At 37.0% G+C, this 26,252-nt stretch overlaps 1 protein-coding gene across 4 annotated transcripts in view; it reads left to right on the forward strand.

Annotated features, from left to right (window-relative positions):
- SLC4A4 (solute carrier family 4 member 4) overlaps positions 1–26,252 on the forward strand; it is a 389,797-nt gene that overhangs the window by 323,027 nt on the left and 40,518 nt on the right. For all 4 annotated transcript variants that reach the window (XM_055140936.1, XM_004617877.2, XM_004617876.2 and 1 more), the window contains 3 exons: positions 3,786–3,977; positions 22,359–22,472; positions 24,878–25,039. In XM_055140936.1, coding sequence (XP_054996911.1) covers positions 3,786–3,977; positions 22,359–22,472; positions 24,878–25,039 — 468 coding nt within the window. The remainder of the gene's footprint in view (positions 1–3,785; positions 3,978–22,358; positions 22,473–24,877; positions 25,040–26,252) is intronic.

The raw sequence follows: 26,252 nt of genomic DNA on the forward strand, positions 1-26,252 counted from the left end.
CAGTGCAAGGCCAACCAATGCTGGCCTGATTCTGCAGTGCTCAGGGACCAGTAGGAATATACCCAACAGTGCTCTGGAAGTCGCCTAGGGGTGGAACTCAGCACTCAAGGTCTTGCAAGGCTAAATGTGAGCTTCTTCACTTTGAGTCCTGTCTCCCAGTTCATAGAGTAATGTTTTTTAAACTTACATGCATCGTGGCCAACTTTAAAGGCCTAATAAAATCTGTGGATGTTTTCCCCGAATATACATACATATATACAATGTTTTGTATAATATGTTATGTGACTTGGCAATTTCTTGCTTCTGTATCACTTAATGTTTTTGTGAATATGTCCAATATAATGTTGTCTTCTTCCAGGAACCATTTTTATTTGCTTATACATTTTCCACTATAACTGAATAAAATGTAATCAGTGGTTTATGTGTGAAAAGGACTACATATTCTAAAGCTAAGATCACAGTGGTTTTTGTGGTTCTCTTTTATTAGTATGTAAGTAAAGTCCTGTATTCACTTGCATAAGAAAAATGAAATAAGTTTTTTTTTTGTTTTCCAATTAAATAGAGGTAGAAACAAGACTGAAGTCAGGAGGGTATTTTTTCCTGTCTGCTTCTTTGATAGACTCTCAGAATAATAAATAAATTATTCAGGATTTGTATGACTACTGAAGAACCATTTATGTATTTTGCTTATTCTGTAGCTTACTACAGAATATTACAAATGATCAAAATAAGAATTGCAATATATCAAATAAATATCAAGAATGCTATGAAATAAGTGAAATATAAATGATTACCAAACAAAAATGTTCACAAATTTAATAATTTCAGAGTTTTTGAATAATGTAAAGTAAAAAGAACTTCTAGATCAGTGATTAAACCAGATAGGCAAACTTTTGTAGAAGATCAAATAATAAAAATTTTTTAGGTTTGTGATTCTGCCATATTAATATATTCTATACTTGTGGGTTCAACCAAAGGTATAATACATGTGACATTTATGTTGTTTTAGTGATATTTAAATAAAATAATTTATTAAATTTTATGGGTCTGAAAACATTGTATATTAAGATACCAAGATGCTTATATCTTTCCTTAAGCCTTGAGTAAAAATAGGATTTGTTAGCTAAATATTCTGTATAAGAACACAAGAAATCATTTGAGACCAAGAAAGTTGTGATAATGGCATTTTAAGATGATGTAAGCAAGAAAATATGCTTACTGTTTCACAAACATCTGCATACCTGGTTTTGTAACCTCAATATGAATCTTAGTAAGAAAATCAAGAAAACTGCCTATTTAGATTGTTTTAATTCAGTTTACCTCTTTGGGGGAACTCTAATTATAAAGAAAAATTATGCTGAAATTAATGTGCTGAATTAAAATTATGATGAATTTTTGCTGGTTTTAAAACAAATATTAATGTAACTTCAAAACTTTAAATAAATTATGTTAAAAACATATGTGGAAATATGAAAAACAAAATGAGATGTTATTAATCACTTTGCAGAAGCAGAATTTGCTTTTCAAAAGTAATCATGCAATTCAGCTATTTACAAGTTGGAAATAAGAAAGAAAAAATTCAGGTTAAGATCACAAGGTTTTTTTTAATGGCTTATATAAGGTCTTTACATTTCATTTTTATAAAACATGAACTATATCTAGCCATCAGTTTGTGTGTATGTGTGTGTGTGTGTGTGTGTGTTTGTGTCTGTGTTCTTTTATGACTAAGTCACTTATAGGAAGGTAATTTATTGAATAGTAAAGGATATGGCTGATGTGTTTGGTGTGAGTAGAACTCTTTTCTCCAAAGGATAAGAGAGATTTACCTTTCACTTATTCACAAGGTGTTCTTAAATAAACTTTGTTATTGAAGCACATGGCATGCTATTGGACTGAAGAGAAAGTTCCAGATCCTGATACTTTTCCAGCTTCTTAGGTTATAGAGTCTTCTCACTGTCACCTCTTATGGTGGAAGGGACAGAGAGCTCTCTGACGAAGGTCTCTCTCTTTTTTTCTTTTCATTTTTACTTATCTTTTTATTTATTTATTTATTTATTATTATTATTTTGCTTTTTGGATCACACCCAGCGATGCACAGGGGCTACTCCTGGCTCTGCACTCAGGAATTACCCCTGGTGGTGCTCATATGGGATGCTGGGAATCAAACTCGGGTCGGCATCACGCAAGGCAAACGCCCTACCTGCTGTGCTATTGCTCCAGCCCCCTACTTATCTTTTTAAAGCAAGACAGTTTTTATTGGAAAAAAAGTTACTTGGATGTGAGGGAGAAGATGGAGGAAAATGTGTTCAGGAGAGAACATGGGCTTGGAAGAGCAACCCAGAGGTTTCTTTTAATATGGCACACATCCCATCTGTGAAGGTTCCAGCACATGACTTTCCAAAGATGACTGGGTCTTCCCAACTTCACTCAACATATGAATCTTTTCATTCTTCTCCCCACCTTCCCTTTATTTGTTGTTGCTCTTGTTTCAGTGTTGGGTCAAGTATACACCGGATTATCATGCTTGCACATTTATTCATACATTTTAGTTGGAGTGCTGACTGGGGGTTGCACATGACTGCATTACTCACGCTTCTTTTTTTTTTTTTTAACTTGTGGTGCTCACATACACCCAGCAGTACAGCTCTAGAGGTTTCAGCCTCTTGCTGTGGTTCCAGAGATCCCAAGCAGGTTGTTTGGCATTCCATCAGGAATGCCAGGTCCGTTCATGTGGGACAAATTGAATTTATGGTCTCTGCTTGCAAGGATGGTGCTTTAGAACCTCAACATATGGATTTTCAGGGAGCTCGGATATTTGATAGGTGACACATCATTAATTTAGCTTCAAGGGGGCATCACATTCTGGATGAGACAACTCTTCTATGACTGAAGATAGTTCCTTAGAGGAGGCAGCAGCTGTTGGCCAAACTTCAGAAACAGGAGGCTAGGTGCATTGGTAAAAGGATTCTTCTGAAAGTGCAAACAGAAATAAGCTACCAAGAGTAGATATAACTCACATGACAGTGACTAGTGATATAGAAAAAAATTTCAGAAATCAATTTATGAGCTTGAGACCGCCTCACGGAAATGGGTATCCTATACACAATCATACAGCGTAAGAGGCATTGTAGCACATTCCAACTCAGGTGCTTATCACTTGGATGGGAAATAGTGATATTTTATGAGACTTTGATATGGAAAAGTTAGGACTCATCAACATGTTTTTAATTTAGTTCCTAAAATCATCAACCTCAACTTGGTCATTTAGGAAAGAAATAAATCATTTGTGAAGATGTTGGTTAAGTAAGTAGTTAACCTAGTATAACTTTTATAGTATTAACCATAGGACTATCAATTTGAAATATAAGAAGTTGTGCAGTTCACAGTGATTTTTTTTTACCAACAAAGTTGTTATTAGAGTCCCTTCACATATTATTTTAAATCTTGATTTATTATTGTGTCTCACTTTACTCTCAGGGAAGTTAACAGGAAAGAAAGGATTTGTGGTTTGTTTTCATTGAACAAATGGGTCATTGTAGGACTGTCGCTCATTCTACGTAAGAGATTACATCACTCATTGCACTCTCAGTAATAGCTGGGCTCCCGCCCACCCACCCTCTTGCCTGTTACTCCGTGAACATCTCATCAAGTTCCATACTCTAATGGTGACCCTCAGACTGTTATGTAGAAATTTTAAGCATAATCCTCATATATTCAACCAAGTACCAAAAGCTGCTTTTGATGTGTCAATGTTCTCTAGAAAACTTTTATTTATTTTTTTTCAGTACCATAACACCACCTTTGACTGGACATTTTTGTCGACAAAGGAGTGCTTGAAGTATGGAGGAAAGCTCGTGGGGAACAACTGCAATTTTGTTCCTGATATCTCTCTCATGTCTTTCATCCTCTTTTTGGGCACCTACACCTCTTCCATGGCTCTGAAAAAATTCAAAACAAGTCGTTATTTTCCAACCATGGTAAGTACCTGGGCTAAAAATAACTTCTGCAGAATTTAGAGCATATCAACAATAATACAATTTCACAAAATGAAAAAGGCATTCATAATTCAGCCTCCCAAATAAAATTTATGCATCTAAAAAGTGCTTTCTGTTCTTTGTCCATGTGCATATGTATTTCAACATAATTGCAGCCCAACTTTGAAAAGCTGTCCAAAAATTGTGCTCACATAATTCTGTCATAAATTCTGTCATAGTTCTGACTATGCTGAAAGAGAAACAGTAGGGTATATTCTATCTAAAAATATGTAAGTAAAGAACAGGATTTTTTAGAACCACAGATTTTAAGTACACAAGTAAAAAAAAAATCCCTCTTATTTATCAGGAATTTGTATGTAAAATTTCTTGTTTATCAGCTGTACCTGAGTACCAAGTAGTAGCTGAGTTGTGGGTACTGGGTGTAACCCTTCATGGTGCCGTTATGCAGTACTGGTGTAAGATATGAGAATCATCTGAGCCAAAATCGCCTTCTTATAATGATGAATGTTGGAGTACAGAAAAACAGATACTTGAGCTGGGTGTGCAGACATCCTGTCTCCTATTAATATGCTTGGGTGAACTCAAAGTCAAAACTGTGGTTCATGCCGAGACTACAAGATAAGACCAACATTAACTAATGGTATTTTTTTACCTGATGAATGGAACTAAAATAATCCACTGCTTTATAGTTCAGTTTCCAGTGTTTAGAATTATTAGTATCCTATGTCAACCCTGGTGTACTTGATTTTTATCAGTGAACTCATCTCTAAGGGTGGAGTCTCATAAAATCTCTTCCCTTCTCTCTTGTGTAGGAGTGGTAGAATTTTAGAAGTCATCACATGCAATTAATGACATTCCCCTTTTAATTCTTGGGAAATGAAGCTTTAATATATTTTCTTTCCCATCCCCAAAGTTTATTATTACTATTCTTTTTTTTTTTAAAGGTTCTAGTTTCTTTTTCTTTTTTTTTTTTTTTTTTTGCTTTTTGGGTCACACCCGGCAATGCACAGGGGTCATTCCTGGCTCATGCACTCAGGAATTACCCCTGGTGGTGCTCAGGGGACCATATGGGATGCTGGGATTCGAACCCGGGTCGGCCGTGTGCAAGGCAAACGCCCTACCCGCTGTGCTATCGCTCCAGCCCCTATTATTACTATTCTTATAAAGTTGAAAATGAAGGGAAGGATTAGTCTGAATCTGCTTGGACTGTGAGAGCAAAATACCATAGACCGAATAGCTTGTAGCACTGGTGCACTGTCATTCCGCTGTTCATTGATTTTCTTGAGCAGGCACCAGTAACGTCTCCATCGTGAGACTTGTTGCTACTGTTTTTGACATATCAAACACGCCATGGGTAGCTTGCCAGGCTCCACCATGCAGGGAGGATACTCTCGGTAGCTTGCCAAGCTCTCCAAGAGGGATGAAGGAATCAGACCCGGATCGAACGCATGCAAGGCAAACACCCTACCCGCTGTGCTATTTCCTCCAGAAGTCAATGGAAATCTGTCTCTCACAGGCCTTGAAGGCGGGAAGTCTAAAATCAAATCCCAAGATGTTTGGGTGAGGACCTTTTCTTTATTTCAGCAATATCTCCCAAATTTATGATAGATCTTCATATGAAAGATAAAAGTTCCTGTATAAAAGCTCAAGCAAATAATTCCAAGCCATTAATAAATGCTGTTCAGAAAGTCACGAGTATATAAAAATAAAATAATAATAATAATAGCTTTATAGTTGAAATTCCAGTTATGAAGTTTCTCTTTAGAATTGTATACAACAAACCATAAAACAAAATAGGGAGGATAAAGTATATGTGATTTCTACACATTTATTTTTTACTATTATTTTATAAAGTGGTTTGATTGCATCGATTACATTTAATATTCAAACACCAATTCCACCACCATTACACCTTCCGATTACCATATTTTGGATGTTTCCATCTTGAACCCCAACCCCTGCCCCAAAGCAGAATCAAAATAATATATTTTGTATTGTTTGTTATGTAAAGCTGCTGAAAATGCTACCAAAAAGTATCCTTAGAGGAAAGAGTGTGAAGATTATTGTATTTCACCCAGGAGCCATTAGCCCTTCTCTAAGAGATCATTAACATGTTGTTAAAGGTCGAGTCTTGGATTTCTGCACATTTCTCATGTTTAATTGTGTAAACTTTCATATACTCATTTCCATTTATACTCCTAATCACTTTATACTTACACCTAAATAGTAGCAACACATAAAAATTCATACATACATACACAAATATTAAGAGCATTTTTTTCTCTTAATTGGCAAAATGTATATTCATTTAGGCTTCCATTTAGATGTAAGGACAGTACAGGGAGGAGCAAATAGTTTTACAAATACTTCTACTTATATAATATATTCTATAGAAGGGACTGGAGTAATAGCACAGTGGGTAGGGCGTTTGCCTTGCAAGCAGCCAACCCAAGTTTAATTCCCAGTATCCCGTATGGTCCCCTGAGTACCACCAGGAGCAATTCCTGAGTACATGAGCCAGGAGTAACCCCTGTGCATCGCTGGGTATGACCCAAAAAGCAAAAAAACAAGAACAAACCAAATATATTCAACAGATAAAATGTCTACGCGTAAAAGCTGTAAGTTATACTCCTTAATTGCTGATAATAATGAAGTGTAACTGTACTAACTCTTCACACAGAACTTCTTATGAAATCTCTGAATACTCAAAATGCAGCAATGGGTAACTTGTCACACAAATTGTTCTATACTTCTCTAGCTTACAGGGTTAGTTTTTTTGTTTTCAGTCTCAGTTCTAAGCATTTTAATAATTATTTCATCCATTTTAAGACCATACATTGCTGCCAAACTATTATGATTCTATTTTATCCCTCATACCAACCAGCACACCCGTGGATGGAGAAGAACTCATTATTTGTGGCTTGTAGAAGGCAGGTGAATATAAATGCTGCACTTTGCAGAAAGAGCGTGAATGTGGGAACCTGGAAGCTGTGGGTTCTGGTGCCAGCACTGCCATTAATGCTGTGCCTTTGACAACTTTCTGTGGACTTTACCCATAAGGAGAGTTTACTGCTTTATAATTTTATTTTCTGCTATTTTTATAATATAATTTAAATAATTTATTGCAACAGTGTAATCTCCATATATAGTTTATATAGTTATAAGCAATATTGTTATATTTAATGATTTTTTTATTAAAAGCATAATTGAGGCATGGAATTAGTAAATTTTTGCATTGGAAATTTGTGTGATGTAATATATTTTATTTCTCAGTGCAGCGATAACTGCAGATAGGAGAACTGGGGATACACTTCAAACACTTAGATCTGATTATTCTGCTTTATGCAAAACTTAAACTCCTACTCACTGAATTTTAGAGTTTAAAGAGAATTTAGAGATCAAATAGTTCAACAACTTTATTTTACAGGGGAAAAAAGTGGAAGCTAAGAGAAGTTATTTGACCTAAAAATATAGCATATGAAGTTATAAGGAAAGTAAGAATGAAAAGCACTTCTTAATTTTCTCAGGAACATGAAGGAGGTTGGGCATTTTTTAGATTTGGAAATCCTCGGTAAAGGAATGCTACTTAAAGCTGTTGGGTTGAACTCACTCACTAAAGAATTGAGCCAGGGAGGGGTGGGAATCCTAATCTCAGGTTCTAATTTTAAAGAGTTTTCTGATAACATCTCTTAAGTTAAATAAATTTTATAAGTAAACTTTCTTGTACTAGTAACCAGGATTTACGAGTTACCTTTATACCAGTTATCCTTGATAGCTGTTGCAATCTCTTGCTATACATGAACTACAAGCTTGTTTTGCACAATTAAAAATATGGTTTTCCTGTTCAGAAAATCATGGAGAGGCAAATGTGACCAAACCATCTTTTGTTTTATCAGGCCCATTTTCTACTCCTACCGACCATGCTCTATGCTTTGGGAGCTGACCTATTTGGTCTACAACAGATCCTTAGCTTTCAAGATCCCAGTTTGGGTTTTCTCATAGAATTGCTTGTCCACGGGTCATCAAAAGGAAGAGAGTGAGGTCAGAGAAGCGATTTCTATAGTTTTACCCTGTGAGAAGGCTCGGGCTGGCTACAAATCTCGAGTCACAGTATCTCTCAGGCCAGAGATCTCTACCCTTCTCTCTTACAAGTCCCAGCAACTCTCCCTTTCCCCATCCATTGGGTTGGGATAGTGACAAACTATTACTAGCACTCTAGGTCATTGCGACTATCACATTACTAGACACTGAACTTTCCCTTATGGTTTCCATAACGTTAACCTCAACTTTGCAAATAATTAAATCCATTAAATTATTCTTATATGAGTATAATGCTTGCTTCCTGCTGGGAGCTGAATGCAATTTTTGAATTTTGATCTTAGGTGGGTATAAATATAGGGAAAATATTAGCTAAGATAAGAAATGAAAGTTGCCAAGTTCAACTGTGAACAGGAAAACCATATTCTTGCTTATCCTGCAATATCTCTTCTTTTTTTTTTGAGACGTGTTGTTACTGTTTTTGGCATAATGGAGATGTTACTGGTGCCCGCTCAAACAAATTGATGAGCAATGGGATGACAGTGATACAGTGATACAGTGCAGTCTTCTTCACCTGCATCAGACCTGTATTATCTTTGTCTAGATGAGGGTCACTAACCCACTCTTCCCCATCTGCCCCCTCCAGAGTCACCAGCAATCCATCTCAATAAGCATTTAAGATGAAGCAATTTGCCTTCATCTTATGTCTTTTAGGAATTAGTTTGTGAAGAGGCACTTTCAAAGAGACTTGATGCTTGGTGAGTAATGGGTGGACCAGGCATACTCCATTGGCAGTTGCCTCCATTGACAGTGTGTCCTTCCTGTTCTTGCTAGAGATCTGCTTCAGTCTGTTATCTCACAGTTATTTATTGGTCTGTTACCTAAGTTTAAGGCTTTAGACAGTCCTTTGGCATTCAAGCTTCCTTTAGGAGCATCACAGCGCCATCCCTTATGGTCTGTAACAGACGACTCAGGGTGTGCACATGATGTGTTCTTCCTGAGTCCTCTGCTATTAAGTTTTCCTATCAGTGGAACAGAGATGTCATCACTACATATGTGGTGACAAAATAAAAGCAGTAGTTTAAGGATGCAGCAGGAGTTTCGTTAATTTAACTGATAAAGCTATAGCACCTGCAATTAGGCAGTTATTAGTACTCTGATATATTTGTGGACAGCTGATGTATTTAATGAGAATGTAAATGCTTTTAGTGGGAGATAAGGTGGAAAAGGGCCTCAGAATTGGTTCATGTAGATTCTGGGGCCACTGCTAGGAGTTTTCTGCCCACAGAGGCTGGCAGGTCACTGCCTTGACCTAAGGATGAGTCAGACACTACAGTTACCTGTGCCACCCTGGGGTTCTTTAGAGATCTCCATGCTGTACCCCTTGATGCTTGCGACTCCATGTTGTGCCAGGGAGCCAACCAAGGCAGGCAGCATGCAAGGCATTCACCTTAGCACCTCTCTTTCTCTAACCCACCCCCTAAAATGCCTTTCATAAGGAATCACTAATTTCCTCACTCTCTTACAATAAGTAGCAATTAACATTCATGTGAACTGATTCAGTCATTAGATATTTACATTTTTAATAAGTCACCTTGTTATTAATGTCTTTTCAATTAACAAAACCAGTAAATACGACATAACATGGTATGACATCTTTTTTAACCTCTTTTTTTAAAAAAATTATTTATTAGTGAGTCACAGTGAGGGTACAGTTACAGATTTATACATTTTCGTGCTCATGTTTCCCTCATACAAAGTTTGAGAACCCATCTCTTCACCAGTGCCCATTCTCTACCACAAATAAACCCAGCATCCCCCCCACCCCCCCAACCCCCCCCCCCCACTGTGGCAGGGTATTCCCTTTTGTTCTCTCTCTCTCATTAGGTGTTGTGATTTGCAATAAAGGTGTTGAGTGGCCATTGTATTCGGTCTCTAGTCTACATTCAGCACACTTCACCCTTCTCCCGCTTGGCCTCCAACCACATTTTACTTGGTATTCCCTTCTCTATCTGAGTTGCCCTCTCCCCAGAATGTGAGGCCAGCTTCCAAGCCATGGAGTCAACCTCCTGGTACTTATTTCTACTATTCTTGGGTGTTAGTCTCCTACACTGTTATTCTATATTCCACAGATGAGTGCAATCTTTCTATGTCTGGCTCTCTCTTTCTGACTCATTTCACTTAGCATGATACTTTCCATGCTGATTCACTTATATGCAAAGTTCATGACCTCATTTTTTCTAACAGCTGCATAGTATATGGTATGACATCTTAGACACTTTATTTAGATAACATTTTGAAGGAGTTCTTTCATATTGTTTTTTAAAGAAGCACTATTCCATACCACATAATTAATATATTCATTAAATATTGAAGAAATTATGGTTCTGTTGTATGCTTGATACAATAATAGATGGTAGCGATAACTGCACTATAGCACTGTCGTCCATTGTTCATCGATTTGCTCTAGCAGACACCAGTAATGTCTCCATTGGGAGACTTGCTGTTACTGTTTTTGACATATCTAATACGCCACGGGTAGCTTGCCAGTCTCTGCCATGCGGGCAGGATATTCTCGGTAGCTTGCCAGGCTCTCTGAGAGGGATGGAGGAATCGAACCTGGGTTGGCGATAACAAAGATCAGTAATTCATAGGCCTGACTTATGGTGGAAATTTAACATTTGTTGGGGTTTTGAAATGAGAGTGACTCACTTGATCATTCTTCTCCTTTCATACATATAGACTTCAGCATTACACTTTGCTGTCTTCTTTGACCTAAAAAAATTTATGATGATCTTTAAGGAACTGAATTTATGGATGAGGGGGGAAAAAGTGTAGGACATTAAAAATTTTAATAAAAACTAAATATTTAGCTAGTTATACTTATTTATATCCATGTGAAAAATTTATAATTCCTCAATTAAATATATAATACCTCAATTCTTATTTGAAATATTGGCATGGGATAATTCTACAAAAGCTGGGTATGTTTAGTTTTATGAATAATTATAGGAATCAAATGATGTCTCTATTCCACTTTCTTTTTCTCTAACAAACTTTCTTGGTGTTAGTAAAAAAAATTGTCAAACTAAACAAAAATATCTGAATTAAGTAAGAAATAATGAACAATGTGGGGCTGGAGCAATAGCACAGTGGGTAGGGCATTTGCCTTGCATGCAGCCGACCCAAGTTCAGGTTCGATTTCCAAAATCTCATATGGTCCCCCGAGTACCGCCAAGAGGAATTCCTGACTGTAAAGCAAAGAGTAACTCCTGAGCATTGCTGAGTGTGATCCAAAAAGCTAAGGAAAGGAAAAAAGAGAAAAAAAAGAAATAATAAATAAAACAATATATTCTATGTCTATTCTAGTGTTAGTAATACTGAGTGATGTTTGATACTGAGTGATGTTCCTGGTTCCTACAGGAAAAATAAGACAACACCATGCCATTAAAACTCAGCAGAAAATCATTTTAACTGTCAGTTAAAGGGAAGCATACTCATACTTTTATTATTTTATACCAAGGATGCTAACTTTTAAAGTCACATTGTTTTAATAAAAAATAGTTTTCATATTTATTTAAGAATGGCAGTATATATATCACCAATATACATGTCCTAAACAAATACAATAAGTTAGATAGACTTATCTGATCAAAATTTAGCACAGATTTAAAACACTTTAATGGACATGACAAAAATAAGTCAACCTGAATTGAGCCCTGGAAAAAGTAATGTGGATAGCATTGTATTCCTAAAAGTACACATTTATATATTTGTAAATCAATATTGACTCAATAAAGTAAAAATTTAAAACAAAAAAGGTTTGAAACACTGGGATAGCCCAAGGTTTGTTTTTTGCTATTTGAGCCACACCCAGAAACGCTCAGGGTTACTCCTGGCATTGCACTCAGGAATTACTCCTGGCAGTGCATGGAGGACCATACAGGATATCAGGGATAGAACACAGATCAACCACATGAAAGACAAGTGTCCTTTTTGCTGTATTATCACTCCAGCCACCAGGAAAGTTTTATCTATCAATCTATCTATCAATCTATCTATCTATCTATCTATCTATCTATCTATCTATCTATCTATCTATCTATCTATCTATCTATCTATCTCTGTCTATCTATCTATCTCTGTCTATCTCTCTATCTCTCTATCTATCTATCTATCTATCTATCTATCTATCTATCTATCTATCTATCTATCTACGGTGGTTGGTGTTGCTTGGATAGACCTTACCTGGTAGTGCTCAGGGCAAAGACTATACCCACTAGTGATTAGGGGACCATCCCATTCAGGGAGCCAAAGAGCCTAGTGCAATGTCAGCCTGGCACTTGGCCTCTGGGATATCTTCCTGGCCGTAGGCACAAAAGTTTTGAAGAAGTGTCTGTGATTGCTGAAATCTCAAAACTACTCAATTCAGTTCATTGTATTCTCCTCCCTTCCATATTTGTAAACACATTTTTTTTCATGGCAAATCTCAGTTGTCAAACACTAAATCCCTCTCAGATAAATTGCTTATTATATCTCCCTTCCTTGTTGTTCGTCTTTCTTTTTCTTTCTTTCTTTCTTTCTTTCTTTCTTTCTTTCTTTCTTTCTTTCTTTCTTTCTTTCTTTCTTTCTTTCTTGCTTTCTTTCTTGCTTTCTTTCTTGCTTTCTTTCTTGCTTTCTTTCTTTGTTTCCTCCTCTTTCTTCCTACCTTTCTATCTTTCCTTCTCTTTCTTCCTTCCTTTCTTTCCCTCTTTCTCTCTGTTTCTCTTCCCCAACCCCCCAGGAGTTACTCCTAGTTCTGCACCGAGGAACTACTCCTGGCGGTGTTCAGGGGATCATGTAGGATGCTGGAGATTGATCGAAGGTTGAGCGAATGCAAGGCAAGCACCTTACCCACTGTACCATTGCTTTGGCTCTTGCTCCTCTCTTTGTTGCTCTGATAATTATGGCATTAAAATTCTTCATATAATCTAAATCAAATTTTCCTTTTATTGAATTTTTACTACAATGACTATTATTGATTATTAATGCATTGCATTATCATTATTATTACTATTAGTGATAGCAACACCTATTTCTGTTACAGTGTTATATAGGATTAGCTATTGTCAGGATTAAATTTCAAAATTCACATTACTTTGTGCCTTTTCGTCCTTGCCAAAGGATCCCTATGTGGATGGCTGGACTGTTTTTTCCTTCTAGAATAAATGCTTCTTTACACTGTGGTTTAGCATTTTCCAAGCACCATGATCATCAGAGGAATTGACACCATGAATTAATATTTATTGAAAACCCACAGGATACCTACTGCTGTAATTGTCTCCTCAAACAGCTCCCTCCATTGATAACTGCGCTGCAGGCTCATAACCTTTCCCCGGGTTAAATTAGGAGCAGCTGCAGTCCTCATACAGTGAAAACCAAATGTCCTCTGGGGCTTCAGGGGAACCGAATTCATTTTTTCCCATGTAAATTAATTATCTTCTCACAGTTGGTGTCTCTATGATTATGACTCTCTTAATAATTAATATAGTATCATCCCTCATGAAAAGTATGTTTATAATAGATTTATTGGGTTGTTTTCATCCAAGAACAAGAGAATAGTATGGTTATTTGAATTTTTCTTGCCATTCACTTAATTTCTTCTTTGGTTTTGTAGTTTAAATATTTAAACTTGCTTGCTGTTTACTAGATTGAGATATTTTGTCATTAGTTCTGTAGAGGACCATAGTATTTTTCTACTTTCATAGCTAAAAATAATCAACAAAATTTAAGAAATGTAAGAACCGTTTAATATAAATGGGAGATTCTGGGTTTAGACTTTTTTCTCTGTCTTTGTTCCTGAATGAGTATAGGGATTTTGTGGCATATTGTGTATCTTAAGTGCCAGGTTCTCAATATATATGTATGAGTGATTTAAATTTTTCTTTCTCTTAAAACACTATCATTTTTATTGCTAGAATACTGAAGTTTAAGCCTGAAGAGACTTGGAATTGGATGGAAACCATTGGTATCTAATTTGTTTGAGCTAGGTTTAAAGTCTATGAATTCATGGTGTTAGACATGGATTTACAGAAAAAAGGTATTTTGCAAAGAAAATTTGTGTCTTCTTCCTATCATTACCAGTAATAGCTAGTAGGGAACTAGGAAATTTAGGTTTCTGATTTGAATTTTCTTTTATAGTTAAGTGGAATATTTTGGAGTTTTTAAGGTTATCAGATTTGATGAAAAGAAAATATAACTCAAGGGTGCTTGAGCTATATTACAGCTGGTAGGGCATTTGCCTTGAATGTGGCTAACCCGGGTTGGATCCCCAGTATCCCATATGGTCCCCTGAGTACCACTCAGGAATTCTTGAGTGCAAAGTCAGGAGTAACCCCTGTGCATCGCCGGGTGTGACCCAAAAAGAATAAAAAAAGAAAGAAAATATAGTTCAAAAATTGAAAGGAAACTTGTATATGTTCCTCTTATCTAAATGTGTTGGGGTGTGAGAAGGGTGGATAAAAAGTAACTCTTTCCTCCTTAGAGTCAAACCTCCTATACCCATATTATAGAGTATCACTGTATCACTCTCATCCCATTGCTCATCTCTTTGCTTGAGTGGGTACCAGTTGTGGGCACCAGTAACGTCTCCATTGTAAGACTTGTTGTTACTGTTTTTGGCATATTGAATACACCACAGGTAGCTTGCCTGGCTCTGCCATGCGGGCAGGATACTCACGGTAGTTTGCCGGGCTCTCTGAGAGGGACAGAGGAATCGAACCCGAGTCGGCCACGTGCAGAGCAAACACCCTACCCACTGTGCTATCGCTCCAACCTATTACAGAGTCACTTCACTGTCAGCCCATTGCTCATCGATTTGTTCGAGCAGGCACCAGTAACGTCTCTCATTGAGAGACTTATTGTTACTGTTTTTGGCATATCCAATACGCCACGGGTAGCTTGCCAGGCTCTGCCGTGCGGGCTCGATACTCTCGGTAGCTTGCCGGGCTCTCTCAGAGAAGCAGAGGAATCGAACTCGGGTCGGCTGCGTGAAAGGCGAATGCCCAACCGCTGTGCTATCTCTCCAACCTATTATAGAGTATATCTGATAAATTATGTATATTTGAGGTTTGATTTCTCTCGTGCCAATTTTTGATTTTATTTTCAGTTTTTCCTATTTCAAAGTAAATTTCAATTTTAACATAGAGTAAGCCTGAATAATCTGCTAAAATAGTACCACCACCTACCCTCTATAATTAGAGCATTTAGAGTAGAATACAAAATGAACTAGGTAAAATAAGTTTAAACTGGATCCAGTCTCTTAGAAATGAATGTCTGATCAAGCCAGCAATCCACTCAGTCTCGGAGCAATTTCTGCTTTGACTGAACTATACACTACACTTTAAGGGATGGAAGGGGAAATAGAGTGAAACACAGAACCTATAAATCTGTGATTTTCAATAAAACTAAATAACAATATTAGTAGAGTAGCTTTCTCTGACAATTTTTAGGAAATATAGCCTGACTTTTAGTAGCACCTATCTTCTTAGCTACTTTATTTCTACAGGTAAATACTGCCATGCCTGATTGGATTTCTCTCAACATTTGTACATCTAATTTATATATATTACATATATATTTTTATATATTATCTAATTATATCTTTGCTACTTTCCCATGAGTATTGTATAAAATTACTACATACATGATAGCTTAAAATTACATACATTTCTGGGGCCAAAGCAATAGTACAGCAAGTAGCACATTTGTCTTGCAGAAGGCGAACCCAGGTTCAATTCCCAGCATCCCATATGGTTCCCTGAGCACCACCAGGAGTAATTCTTGAGTGCAAAGCCAGGTGTAACTGCTGAGCATAGAGCCAGGTATGGCCAAACCCAAAATAAAAATAGATAAAGAGAGAGGGAGTTATATATATATATGTGTGTGTATGTATATATATATATATATATATATATATATAGAGAGAGAGAGAGAGAGAGAGAGAGAGAGAGAAAGAGAAAGAGAGGCAAGATACATTTCTGTCTTGAGATCTGGAGTTCAGAAGGTTGAACAATGAGTTACACTGGCTAAAACCATGTGTTGGCAGGACTGTGCATTCCTCCTGAAGGCTGTGGGTAGAATTATCTCCTTGCCTTTTTACATTTCGAGACTCCCTGCTTCCTTGGATTATTTGAGATTGTTTCTTTCCATCTTCAAAGCCCACAGTAGCTCATTGACTCTTATACAGCATCACTTTGGCACTGATCACACTGTCTTCTTTCAGTTGTAAAGAAGGACCCTTATGAGTCCATTCAATTTACCAGGATAATCTCTATCTACTTCATGAACTTCATGGTCAACTGATGAACAACCTTAATTCTATCTGCAATCTAAATTCTATCTAGTCATATTACATTACATCATCATAAGAATTAAGACAACTTTAGGGGCGTCGTCCTGCATACCACATTAACTGACCGAAATCTTATAATGGTTGCCCTGAGTGATGTGCTGATAGTGTACTCAATAGGAAAATTATAAAAATGGGCAGATGAGACATGAAGCTAATGTAGGAAATCATATGAGATAAAGGGATCATTTATAGTGTAATAGCAACCATGAAGGTGGTGACAGGGTTGTCTGGACAATAATTTTTCTGAACTAACTGCTATAAAAGAAAGAGAAGATTAGTATAGATTGTCTAAAATTTTTGGCTTAAGCAATAGAGAAAAATAAGCTGCCATGCATTAAGGTTACTTTCAGTGGTAGATTGGGCTCCGGCCAAGGTCAAAGAGAAAGATTAAAGTTCAGGGGCTAGAGTGATAATACAGTGGGTGGAGCATTTGTCCTGCAAGTGGCCAACCTGGGTTCGATCCCGTATGGTCCCCTGAACATTGCCAGAGGCAATTCCTGAGTGCAGATCCAGGAGTAACCCCTGAGCATCTCCAGGTGGACCCAAAGAGCAGAAAGAAAAGAAAGAAAGAAAGAAAGCAAGAAAGAAAGAAAGAAAGAAAGAAAGAAAGAAAGAAAGAAAGAAAGAAAGAAAGAAAGAAAGAAAGAAAGAAAGAAAGAAAGAAAGAAAGGAAGGAAGGAAGGAAGGAAGGAGGAAAGGAAGAAAGGAAGAAAGAAAGGAAGAAAGAAAGAGAGAAAGTTAATTTACATTTCTATAAGAAATCCAAGAGGCAGTGTCAGATACACTATTCTAGAGTTTAAAGGATTGGCTTGGTTTAGGGATATACTTAATTAGGAACTTTGGAGAATACATATTGCTGTCATATATTAAAAGTGATATATTTATAAAGAATCTATCCATTACAGTTTATGTTAAAATTAAAACCTTGGCATTGTGTTATAGAAATTAGAATTTTAGGGGCTGGAGAGATAGCACAGCGGGTAGGGCGTTTGCCTTGCACGCGGCCGACCCGGGTTCAAATCCCAGCATCCTCATATGGTCCCCTGAGCACGGCCAGGGGTAATTCCTGAGTGCAGAGCCAGGAGTAACCCCTGTGCATCGCCAGGTGTGACCCAAAAAGCAAAAAATAAATAAATAAATAAATAAATAAATAAAAAGAAATTAGAATTTTATTTATTTATTTATTGCTTTGGGGTCACACCCAGTGATGCACAGGGGTTACTCCTGGCTCTGCACTCAGGAATTACCCCTGACGGTGCTCAGGGGACCATATGGGATACTGGGAATTGAACCTGGGTCAGCCAAGTGCAAGGCAAATGCCCTACCCACTGTGCTATTGCTCCAGCTCTGGAAATTAGAATTTTATATTAATTCTGATATCCTCATTGGTGAGAAATCAATGTATGAAATTGAACTTATTTTTTGTTTATTTTAGGATTTAATTTTTTAAATATCTACAGTCATTCATAAATTTTTTGAACTGTGAAAATAGTAATCAGCATAGTATCTTTGAAGGAAACTTGGTAAATATATTTTAAAAACCTTATTTTTTATACACACATTGACATATTTCACTGAAATGAGTTTATTTTAGCAAATCTTTGCTATCTACAAAGATTTCTTTTGGGTATTTTAGTGAAAAATTAGAAGGAATACAAACAGTGGCTAATTAGGGAACTTTAGAATATTTACTATAGTCAGTGCTTACTATGATAAGTAAAATCCAACAAAGTTTTTAAAAAAGTACCGGGGTATGTAAACTCCTTCATAATATGTGAAATACTGTATATTACTCAGCGCGAAGGATATATATAAAAAGTTAAAATTATTCCCAAGCAGTGGAATTGGAATTTTTTTCTCCTTATTCTTTTCTAAATGCTTGACAATAAATATGTTCATATTGATATTATTAATATCAATTAATATCAATTAATATGAATATATAAAATAAGTTAAAAGAAAATTGTGCTTTCCAGTCCTGTCATTAATAAAGGTAATCAGGAAGATTTTTGCTCAATAAATTATCAAAGGAATTGTATAGTTATTTGGAAGCATAGCTACCCTCATTGACTTAAATGAATAACTCTTCAGCAAGAATAATTTTTAAAACAATGCTGATGGGATTTGAAAGTTCTAATAAATTTTGGTGAGTTAAGGAGATGTATATTTTAAATTGAGATAGGTTTTAAATAACATCACTCAGATAACATCACATAACATGTAAACATTAAAATATCAAAATCAAAACAGATTTTATATTTATATAAATATCATTTTTATTGAGATAGTCTTCAATTAGTTTCTTAAATAATTTAGGATTTTAGTATACTCTGCTATTTTTTGAGGATTCTATGCCTTAAACTCAGTATCTCGGGGCCGGAGCGATAGCACAGCGGGTAGGGCGTTTGCCTTGCATGAGGCCGACCCGGGTTCAATCCCCGGCATTCCATATGGTCCCCCAAGCACCGCCAGGAGTAATTCCTGAGTGCAAAGCCAGGAGTAACCCCTGAGCATCGCTGGGTGTGACCCAAAAAGCAAAAAAAAAAAAAAAAAAAAAAAACTCAGTATCTCATGAAGTGTATGAGGCCAACTCAGGAGCACCATTTGTGGGTCCTCTCTGGTGGTGTTGTTTGCTGTGTGGGTTTTTCAGGGTGTTTTGTTTGCAGATGACCAGGGATTCCTTCTCTACTACCTAAGGAAGCATAGATTCCATCTTAGAGATTCCACTCAAGCAGAGCTGTGCCCTAGCAGAGTCAGAAGTATAGGTGCCATGGATATTTCTACCAAAGAGTGGTAGATTTGGATTTATTTCTCATCTGTGTTTCTGTTTATGAAATTTGTTAAAAGGAAATCAGCTGCCATTTTTGTAACTGTACAACTTTTATCATACCTAAGGTGTCAACAGGTTAGATTTGCTAAGTAAGGTTAGGATGATAATGTGGATTTTTTTTTTGCCTTTGCAGTGACCTTCAGTCTTGCAGCAATTTATGACCCACTAGATCAGAGATACTGTTGTAAAATTTGCTATGTCCCAAACCTGTTTCAGTTCACCCTCTTCTGCTACATTACACAGAACGGCTTATGTCAACAAAGACTTGCACACAACTTAAAGAATGGGAGTTTCCTGCAGTAGTAAACCCCCTGGGAAACATCCTCTTTTTTCCTGCAAGGATTCCAGATTCTTCCAAACAAAATTAGCACCGAGTGGCAGTTCTGTATTATTACTGGACTTTTAGTTCTTGGAATTGAAGATTCCATTCAAAGACCTCCTGACCGTATATTATATCATTTAGTGGTTCATTGGTTTTTGTAGCCAATTTGAAATCCAATAGCTAATTAGCACATACTAGATTTTGTGTTTTAGGAACTATGTTCAGCACTTACATAGTTTATTTTCTTTAATTATTAAAACAAAAAATAAGAGATATAGGGATTATTTTGCTCTATAATTTTAGATGAACTCATTGAAACTACAGAAGACAAAATATTTTGAATGAAGAAATAATAGTACTCGAGTTCCCACTGGGGTCATCTGAGTATGGAAACTTAGCTTCTAAGCACTATACTGTATTTTTCCTTGATAATGATCCATGTCATCAATTTGGAATGGGGTTAATATAATTCATCTGTGTTAACTTGCCCCTTAAAAGATCCCATTACTGGCTTTATTTTTCTCTGCATACTTCTCAAGAAAGCTAAACCTAACTTTCCGAAGACAGTAAAAAAAGTCTCTTATTCAAAAGAGCTTTGATCTTGGTATGAAGATTCATGATCCTTCGTGATGGTCAAGAGTTGAACAATTCTACAGCATTTAGCATTGCCAAATAAATTTGGTTCTTCACTTCAATTTTCATTGAACACGTCAATGGAAGTTCTAACTGCTCTTTCAAGATAACCCTGTACTGCAACTACATTTGTGTGTGTAAATTATTTTTATCATTTTTAAAAGTTGTTCATGATTTATTACATTCAATATTCCAACACCAGTCCCACCACCAGTGCACCTTTCCACCACCATTAAGTCCAATTTTCCCAACCACCCTATACTAGGCCCAGAATAATTTATATTTTATATTGCTTGTTATAATTCTCTAAAAATGATCAAAATATTGTTGTATCTCACCATGGAGCCTGTAAGCTCTTAAAGAAGGGATTATAATGTGTTGTTACCAGTTAAGCCTTGTATATTTATCTTTTCTTGATCGAGATTGAGTGCCCTCTATTTTACATCCCATCCAATGTCGTTCTGATTCATCAGTGGTGAAGATGTCATGAGGCCACATTCATAACCATGCCCTCCAGGGATTAAGTTTTTTTGAAATGGATAATACAGCTGGAATTAAATTTTTAACTGGATGGTGACTTTGGGTGCCCTGGATGGATGACAGAGCCCGAAACCCTGGCGCAGGGTCCGGAAACATCTCTGCAACTTGTTGATCTTTTGAGATTTATTTATGAGTCTCTGGATCATGCCCATTAATGAGCTTATTTGACACCAGAGGCAGTTTGTAGGTGTGACTGTCAGGCTTCAAGAAGAACAGGATAGTGGGAAGAGGTAGTCCATCCCTGACTCTGTGAGAGCTGGAGATTTCAGTCACAAAGCCCGCATACCTGAGTTTTTCAACAGAACAATTTCTGGATGAGGCTCATCCTGAGCAGTGAAGTTGGCTGTGGGCTCTGTTTGGGTGGGTGGTAGGCTCAACCGCCCCACCTCCGGGGTGCGGGCCCCAGACAGTTCAGCCTGACGTGGGATCTGAAAGCATCTCTTCAACTTCTTGATCTCTTTGGAGATTTATTTCTGAGTCTCTAGATCATAGCCAGTTAATGAGCTTATTGGTGCCAGGTTCAACTATATAGTCACTCAATTCATAATTGATTTATCTTCCTTTATATTGATGCATAAGAAAATTAACTGTTTGCCCTGGTAACTTCCATTCCATGAATTGACTATAAGCTTCATAAACAGAAGTACATAAATTTGTCTCTTTTGTTCACTGTGGTGTCAGTGAGACCAAGAAAAGTCTTAGCCACTAAGTTCTTGTTGGCTATCAAATTGTGCACAAGCATGCACTGACATCTTATAGGAAAGCTTAGGTATCTCTCCAGTGCTCTTAATAATTGTGTCCTAAACACTTTGGTGGGTTGGGGGAGGGACTGACAAGCCACTAAATGGTCCCAAATTTCTCTATTGATACAGAAGTGATTGTTATTCATCCACTCCATGGGAGAGTTCTAGGTTTTTCAGCTATATCCCATAGAGCTTCCCCTTCGCTCAGACTACAGGCTGATGCCTAGGATACTTCAAGATTCCCAGATAATAGTGATTATGCTTAAGTCATGCTGAAGAAGACCTGCTTTGCTAGAACGTCCTCAGATCATTTTAAGAGCTAGCTTAGAGAGAAAAATATTTTCTTTGAAGAAGTTAGTGAAAGCATCATATTCCCATCTTTCATCACTTGACATTTCTCTGACTTTTGAGTTCACTTGATGCACTAGAACTTATAACCACATCTCTGCTAGATTCTCAGCGGCTTCTGGTTGCCTTATGGAATTCGTTACTCCATAGCTGTCTCCTGAATAATAAGTAAAATTCTACATCACAGTGCAAAATTTCATGATATACTTTGAGATTTTACTCTTACCCCCATCTCATTTGTGTCATATGCAGAAAGAAAGTTTGCAGATTGTTTTAGGGATATATTCCCTTGACTTCTCTTGATTCTCCCCTGCCTCTTCCTTCCAGCACACACATGACCTTTCTGGCCAGGTGAAAAGCAGCGTAAAATAATCTCTTCACAGCACACATCTTTGTCAACCTGTTGATGAAGGCCCTATATGAACTGTTAGCAAATGTGGATGCATTTGGTTGAAACACAGGCAAATGTATGTATCCAGAGCTGCCTGATTTCTGTTTTCTTTTTTTGTCTTTCTAGGCAAGAAAACTGATCAGTGACTTCGCCATTATCTTGTCCATCCTCCTCTTTTGTGTAATAGATGCCCTGGTAGGTGTGGATACTCCAAAACTAATTGTGCCAAGTGAGTTCAAGGTAGGTGAAGTATCTTGGTCATATGTGGAACTTTATGAATTTCTTGTTCCTACAATTCTATTTCATCCCATCTTTGAGTTAATTTTATACAACTGTTCATTTCAAAAACAGTCCCTGGGAAGGACCAAATGTAAGGTTTACACCATATTCACTTTTAGTTATAGATGTCACAATACTAAAAAGTTGCCTTTATATTTTTACTTTAGATCCTGATCATGAAGTAGAGATTGAAACTAATAAATAAAAATTAAGATGCAAAGATTACATATTTACTCTAATACTTTTTTTTCTGCTATCAAAAAACTTACCACATGCATGTGTGTGCATATATACATATATAGTTATATATATGTTTGTATATATACGAGCACATCTGCATTCTTCTGTATACATAGGTATTACTCTATAATTTGAATTTTATTTATTATAAATGAGCTACAGGTTTTATAAACCTATTGGTATGTTGAGATGTACAGGCCCAATATATAAAATTTATGTTTTAACATTCTTAAATATTCCTATCTAATTTTCAAATATTCTTCATATTCTAAATCTTTTACCTATTTTCTGAAACATTTCTGGTTCCTCATTAATGAAATAATAAAGTTGCTGGGTAAAAATAAGGTAACTTTGTTTTAATTTAATAAGTACTTTATAAGAAAAAGGATTTCTATATTATAGTAAACTTTCTGTATTATTTATGCTATCATGTACTCTTTAGCATAGGTACGTTCTTACTCATTCCATGATTAATTTTTATTATTTTAGTCCATGCATTATTTCTTTTGATCATTAATTCAGAAATAGTCATTTAATGTCCGATTTGCTCAGGTGTTGCTGGGCAAGACCAAGTTTCTCTCCTTACAAGTTCATAGCCTTGCAAAAGTAGTAAAATTAAACTAGATTAAGGATAGAATTCTAAACAAAGTGGCACAATGACAGAAATACCTTCAGAAGAGGAGCAAGATGTTCTTGATGTGGCACTGTAGCACTGTTGCACTGTCATCTCGTTGTTTATCGATTTCCTTGAGCAGGCACCAGTAACGTCTCCATTATGAGACTTGTTACTGTTTTTGGCATATCGAATATGCCACAGGTAGCTTGCCAGGCTCTGCCGTGCAGGCGGGATACTCTCGGTAGCTTGTCAGGCTCTCCCAGAGGGACAGAGGATCAAACCCGGGTCAGTCGCGTGCAAGGCAAATGCCCTATTCCCTGTTTACTACCCTCTTGATAGTAAATATGGAAAAATAATGCATTGATATGATTTTATTTTAGCTAATTTGCCTTATTTGAAGTTTGGAAAAGGGTAGGAAATCTTTTTTTTTTTTTTTGTAGTAAAAATGCATGATGTGCTAACAGATGATAGGTGAAAAACTGGTAAAACAGTCATATATTCTTGTCTTCCATGACATTTCTGAGGATCTAACAAGCAATTCTCAGTCCTCTTTCATGTGTGAAATACAAAGCAACAGGAATTGGGGAGAGAGCCTGAAGGGCTGGAGCCACGCACTTGCCTTTCTTGTGCTGGGCCCTGGGTTCGATTCCTGGCCCTTCATGATTCGTGTCTAATAACACCACCAGCCCTTGTGACCCAGGTGTAGCTGTGGTGGCCACCAACACTTCCAGACCTCTGGGCAGCAGTGCATCACTGGGCACAAGAAATACATCATGAGGCCTGCACAAATGGCTGGTCATTGCTAGAGTCCCCCGGCCCCAAACAGCAACACCACAACGTGTTTAAATTGATTCAAATACAACATATCTATTTTTTGTTAAATATGTGTATATATGCACATATGTTATAAAATTATTTAAATCCAGCAGTAGTAGAGGCAATTTGGGCATCATTGCTAAAACCCATGAACAAAGTTCATGCTTGTTTTGTAGTTCTTTGTCTGCAACTTTTTTGTTTCCTTTTGGGGCCATACCCAGCTGTCCTCCTGGCTTGCTCCTGGCTCAGCATTCAGAGATCAGTATTGGCAGAGGTCAGGGCGCCATAAGTGGTGTTGGGAGTCAAACCTAGGACAGTGGCGTGCAAGGCTGGTGACCTACACGTTGTCCTGTCTCTGACCCTCTTGCCTTCCAATTTGCTAAATATTATCTTTGAGCCTTATCTTATGGTTGCTTCTTAAAACTTACTCATTTTCTTTCTTCCTTGGCCCATACCTTAGATCATTTTTAATGCACAAAGCAGCATTTACTTCTTTTCCATCAATCTTTAGTTTTAGTCCCTATTTAAAATAATGACAAGAATATAATTCCTTTTAGAAAGCTTGTGATAAATAATCACAGTGGTCCAATTTATCAGTAAAACTCTTTGATTTTCAATAGGTGGGCTCTCCAAAAGTGAATGTTGACTTTATGTTTGAATATTGTTCTGAAAAGCTCTTTCTCTCTTCTTCAAGCCAACAAGTCCAAACAGAGGTTGGTTTGTTCCACCGTTTGGAGGAAACCCCTGGTGGGTCTACCTGGCAGCTGCTATTCCTGCTTTGCTGGTCACCATTCTGATTTTCATGGACCAGCAGATCACAGCTGTGATTGTAAACAGGAAAGAACATAAACTCAAGGTAAGCATTTGTCATAGTGATTATTGTTGCCATTACTTCCTTTGAACACCTGGAAATACCAATTCAAGTCTGAAAGAATTTTAGCTAACGGGTGCTAGAGCGATAGCACAGCAAGTAGGGCATTTGCCTTGCACACAGCCAACCTGGGTTCAATTCCCAGCATCCCATGTGGTCCCCTGAGCATTGCCAGGAGTAATTTTTGAGTGCATGAGCCAGGAGTAACCCCTGTGCATTGCCAGGTGTGACCCAAAAAGAGAAAAAAAAGAACTTTAGCTAATATCCTTTAGGATCTGACCGTCAGATCACCCTGTATTTGCATGCATTTAAATGTGATGAAGTTGTGAATTGGAGAAACAGCACAACAGGCTAGTGCATGCTCTGTGTGCAGGGGGCCTGGTGTGATCCCTGGTATCTCTTGGTCTTTCAAGCATCACTGAGACAAACACAGCTAGGAGTAGCTCAAAAACACAAACAAAGAATCTGAATTGTTTTCAGATTCTTAAAAAAAGAATCAATAATTTTTTTCCATGAAAGAGGTTATTGGAAACCATTTACAACTTAGCTGTTGGCATTCTATATCTGATTTAAATGATAATTTTTCTTAGTGAAGACAAATATCAAGAACTTGGTTAGTATTGACTGAGCATATATACCTATAACTGTTAAATTGACTCGTTTAACCATAAAGATTATTCAGATAGTTTATGAACTTAAGCAGTTGGTATTTCCATTTTTGACTTCAAGTGTTTGTCTCAGTATTTTATTCACTGTAGCACTGTCGTCCCATCGTTCATCGATTTGCTTGAACAGGCACCAGTAACATATTCATTGTGAGATTTGTTGTTACTGTTTTTGCCATGCCGAATATGTCATGGGTAGCTTGCCAGGCTCTGCCGTGTGATCGAGATACTCTCAGTTGTTTGCCAGGCTCTGAGAGGATCAGAGGAATCGAACCCAGGTCAGCCATGTGCAAGGCAAATTCCTTACCCTCTGTGCCCTACCCGCTCCAGTCCATTTTATTGACCATAGAGTATTTTGTGACTTTTACATCTGTGTTTTAAATATGTTAATGAAATTTGATATGTATGAGCCTAAAGAACATAACTAAATTTGAGATGTCTGTCTTGAGAAATGCTTTAAATGTACTTACCTTCTGAGGAAGATGGATAGAAGGTGAAAGAAAAAAATCTACTATATAGAGACCATAATTTAA

This window comes from Sorex araneus, chromosome 5, assembly GCF_027595985.1.
Source record: "Sorex araneus isolate mSorAra2 chromosome 5, mSorAra2.pri, whole genome shotgun sequence".
NCBI lineage: Eukaryota > Metazoa > Chordata > Mammalia > Eulipotyphla > Soricidae > Sorex > Sorex araneus.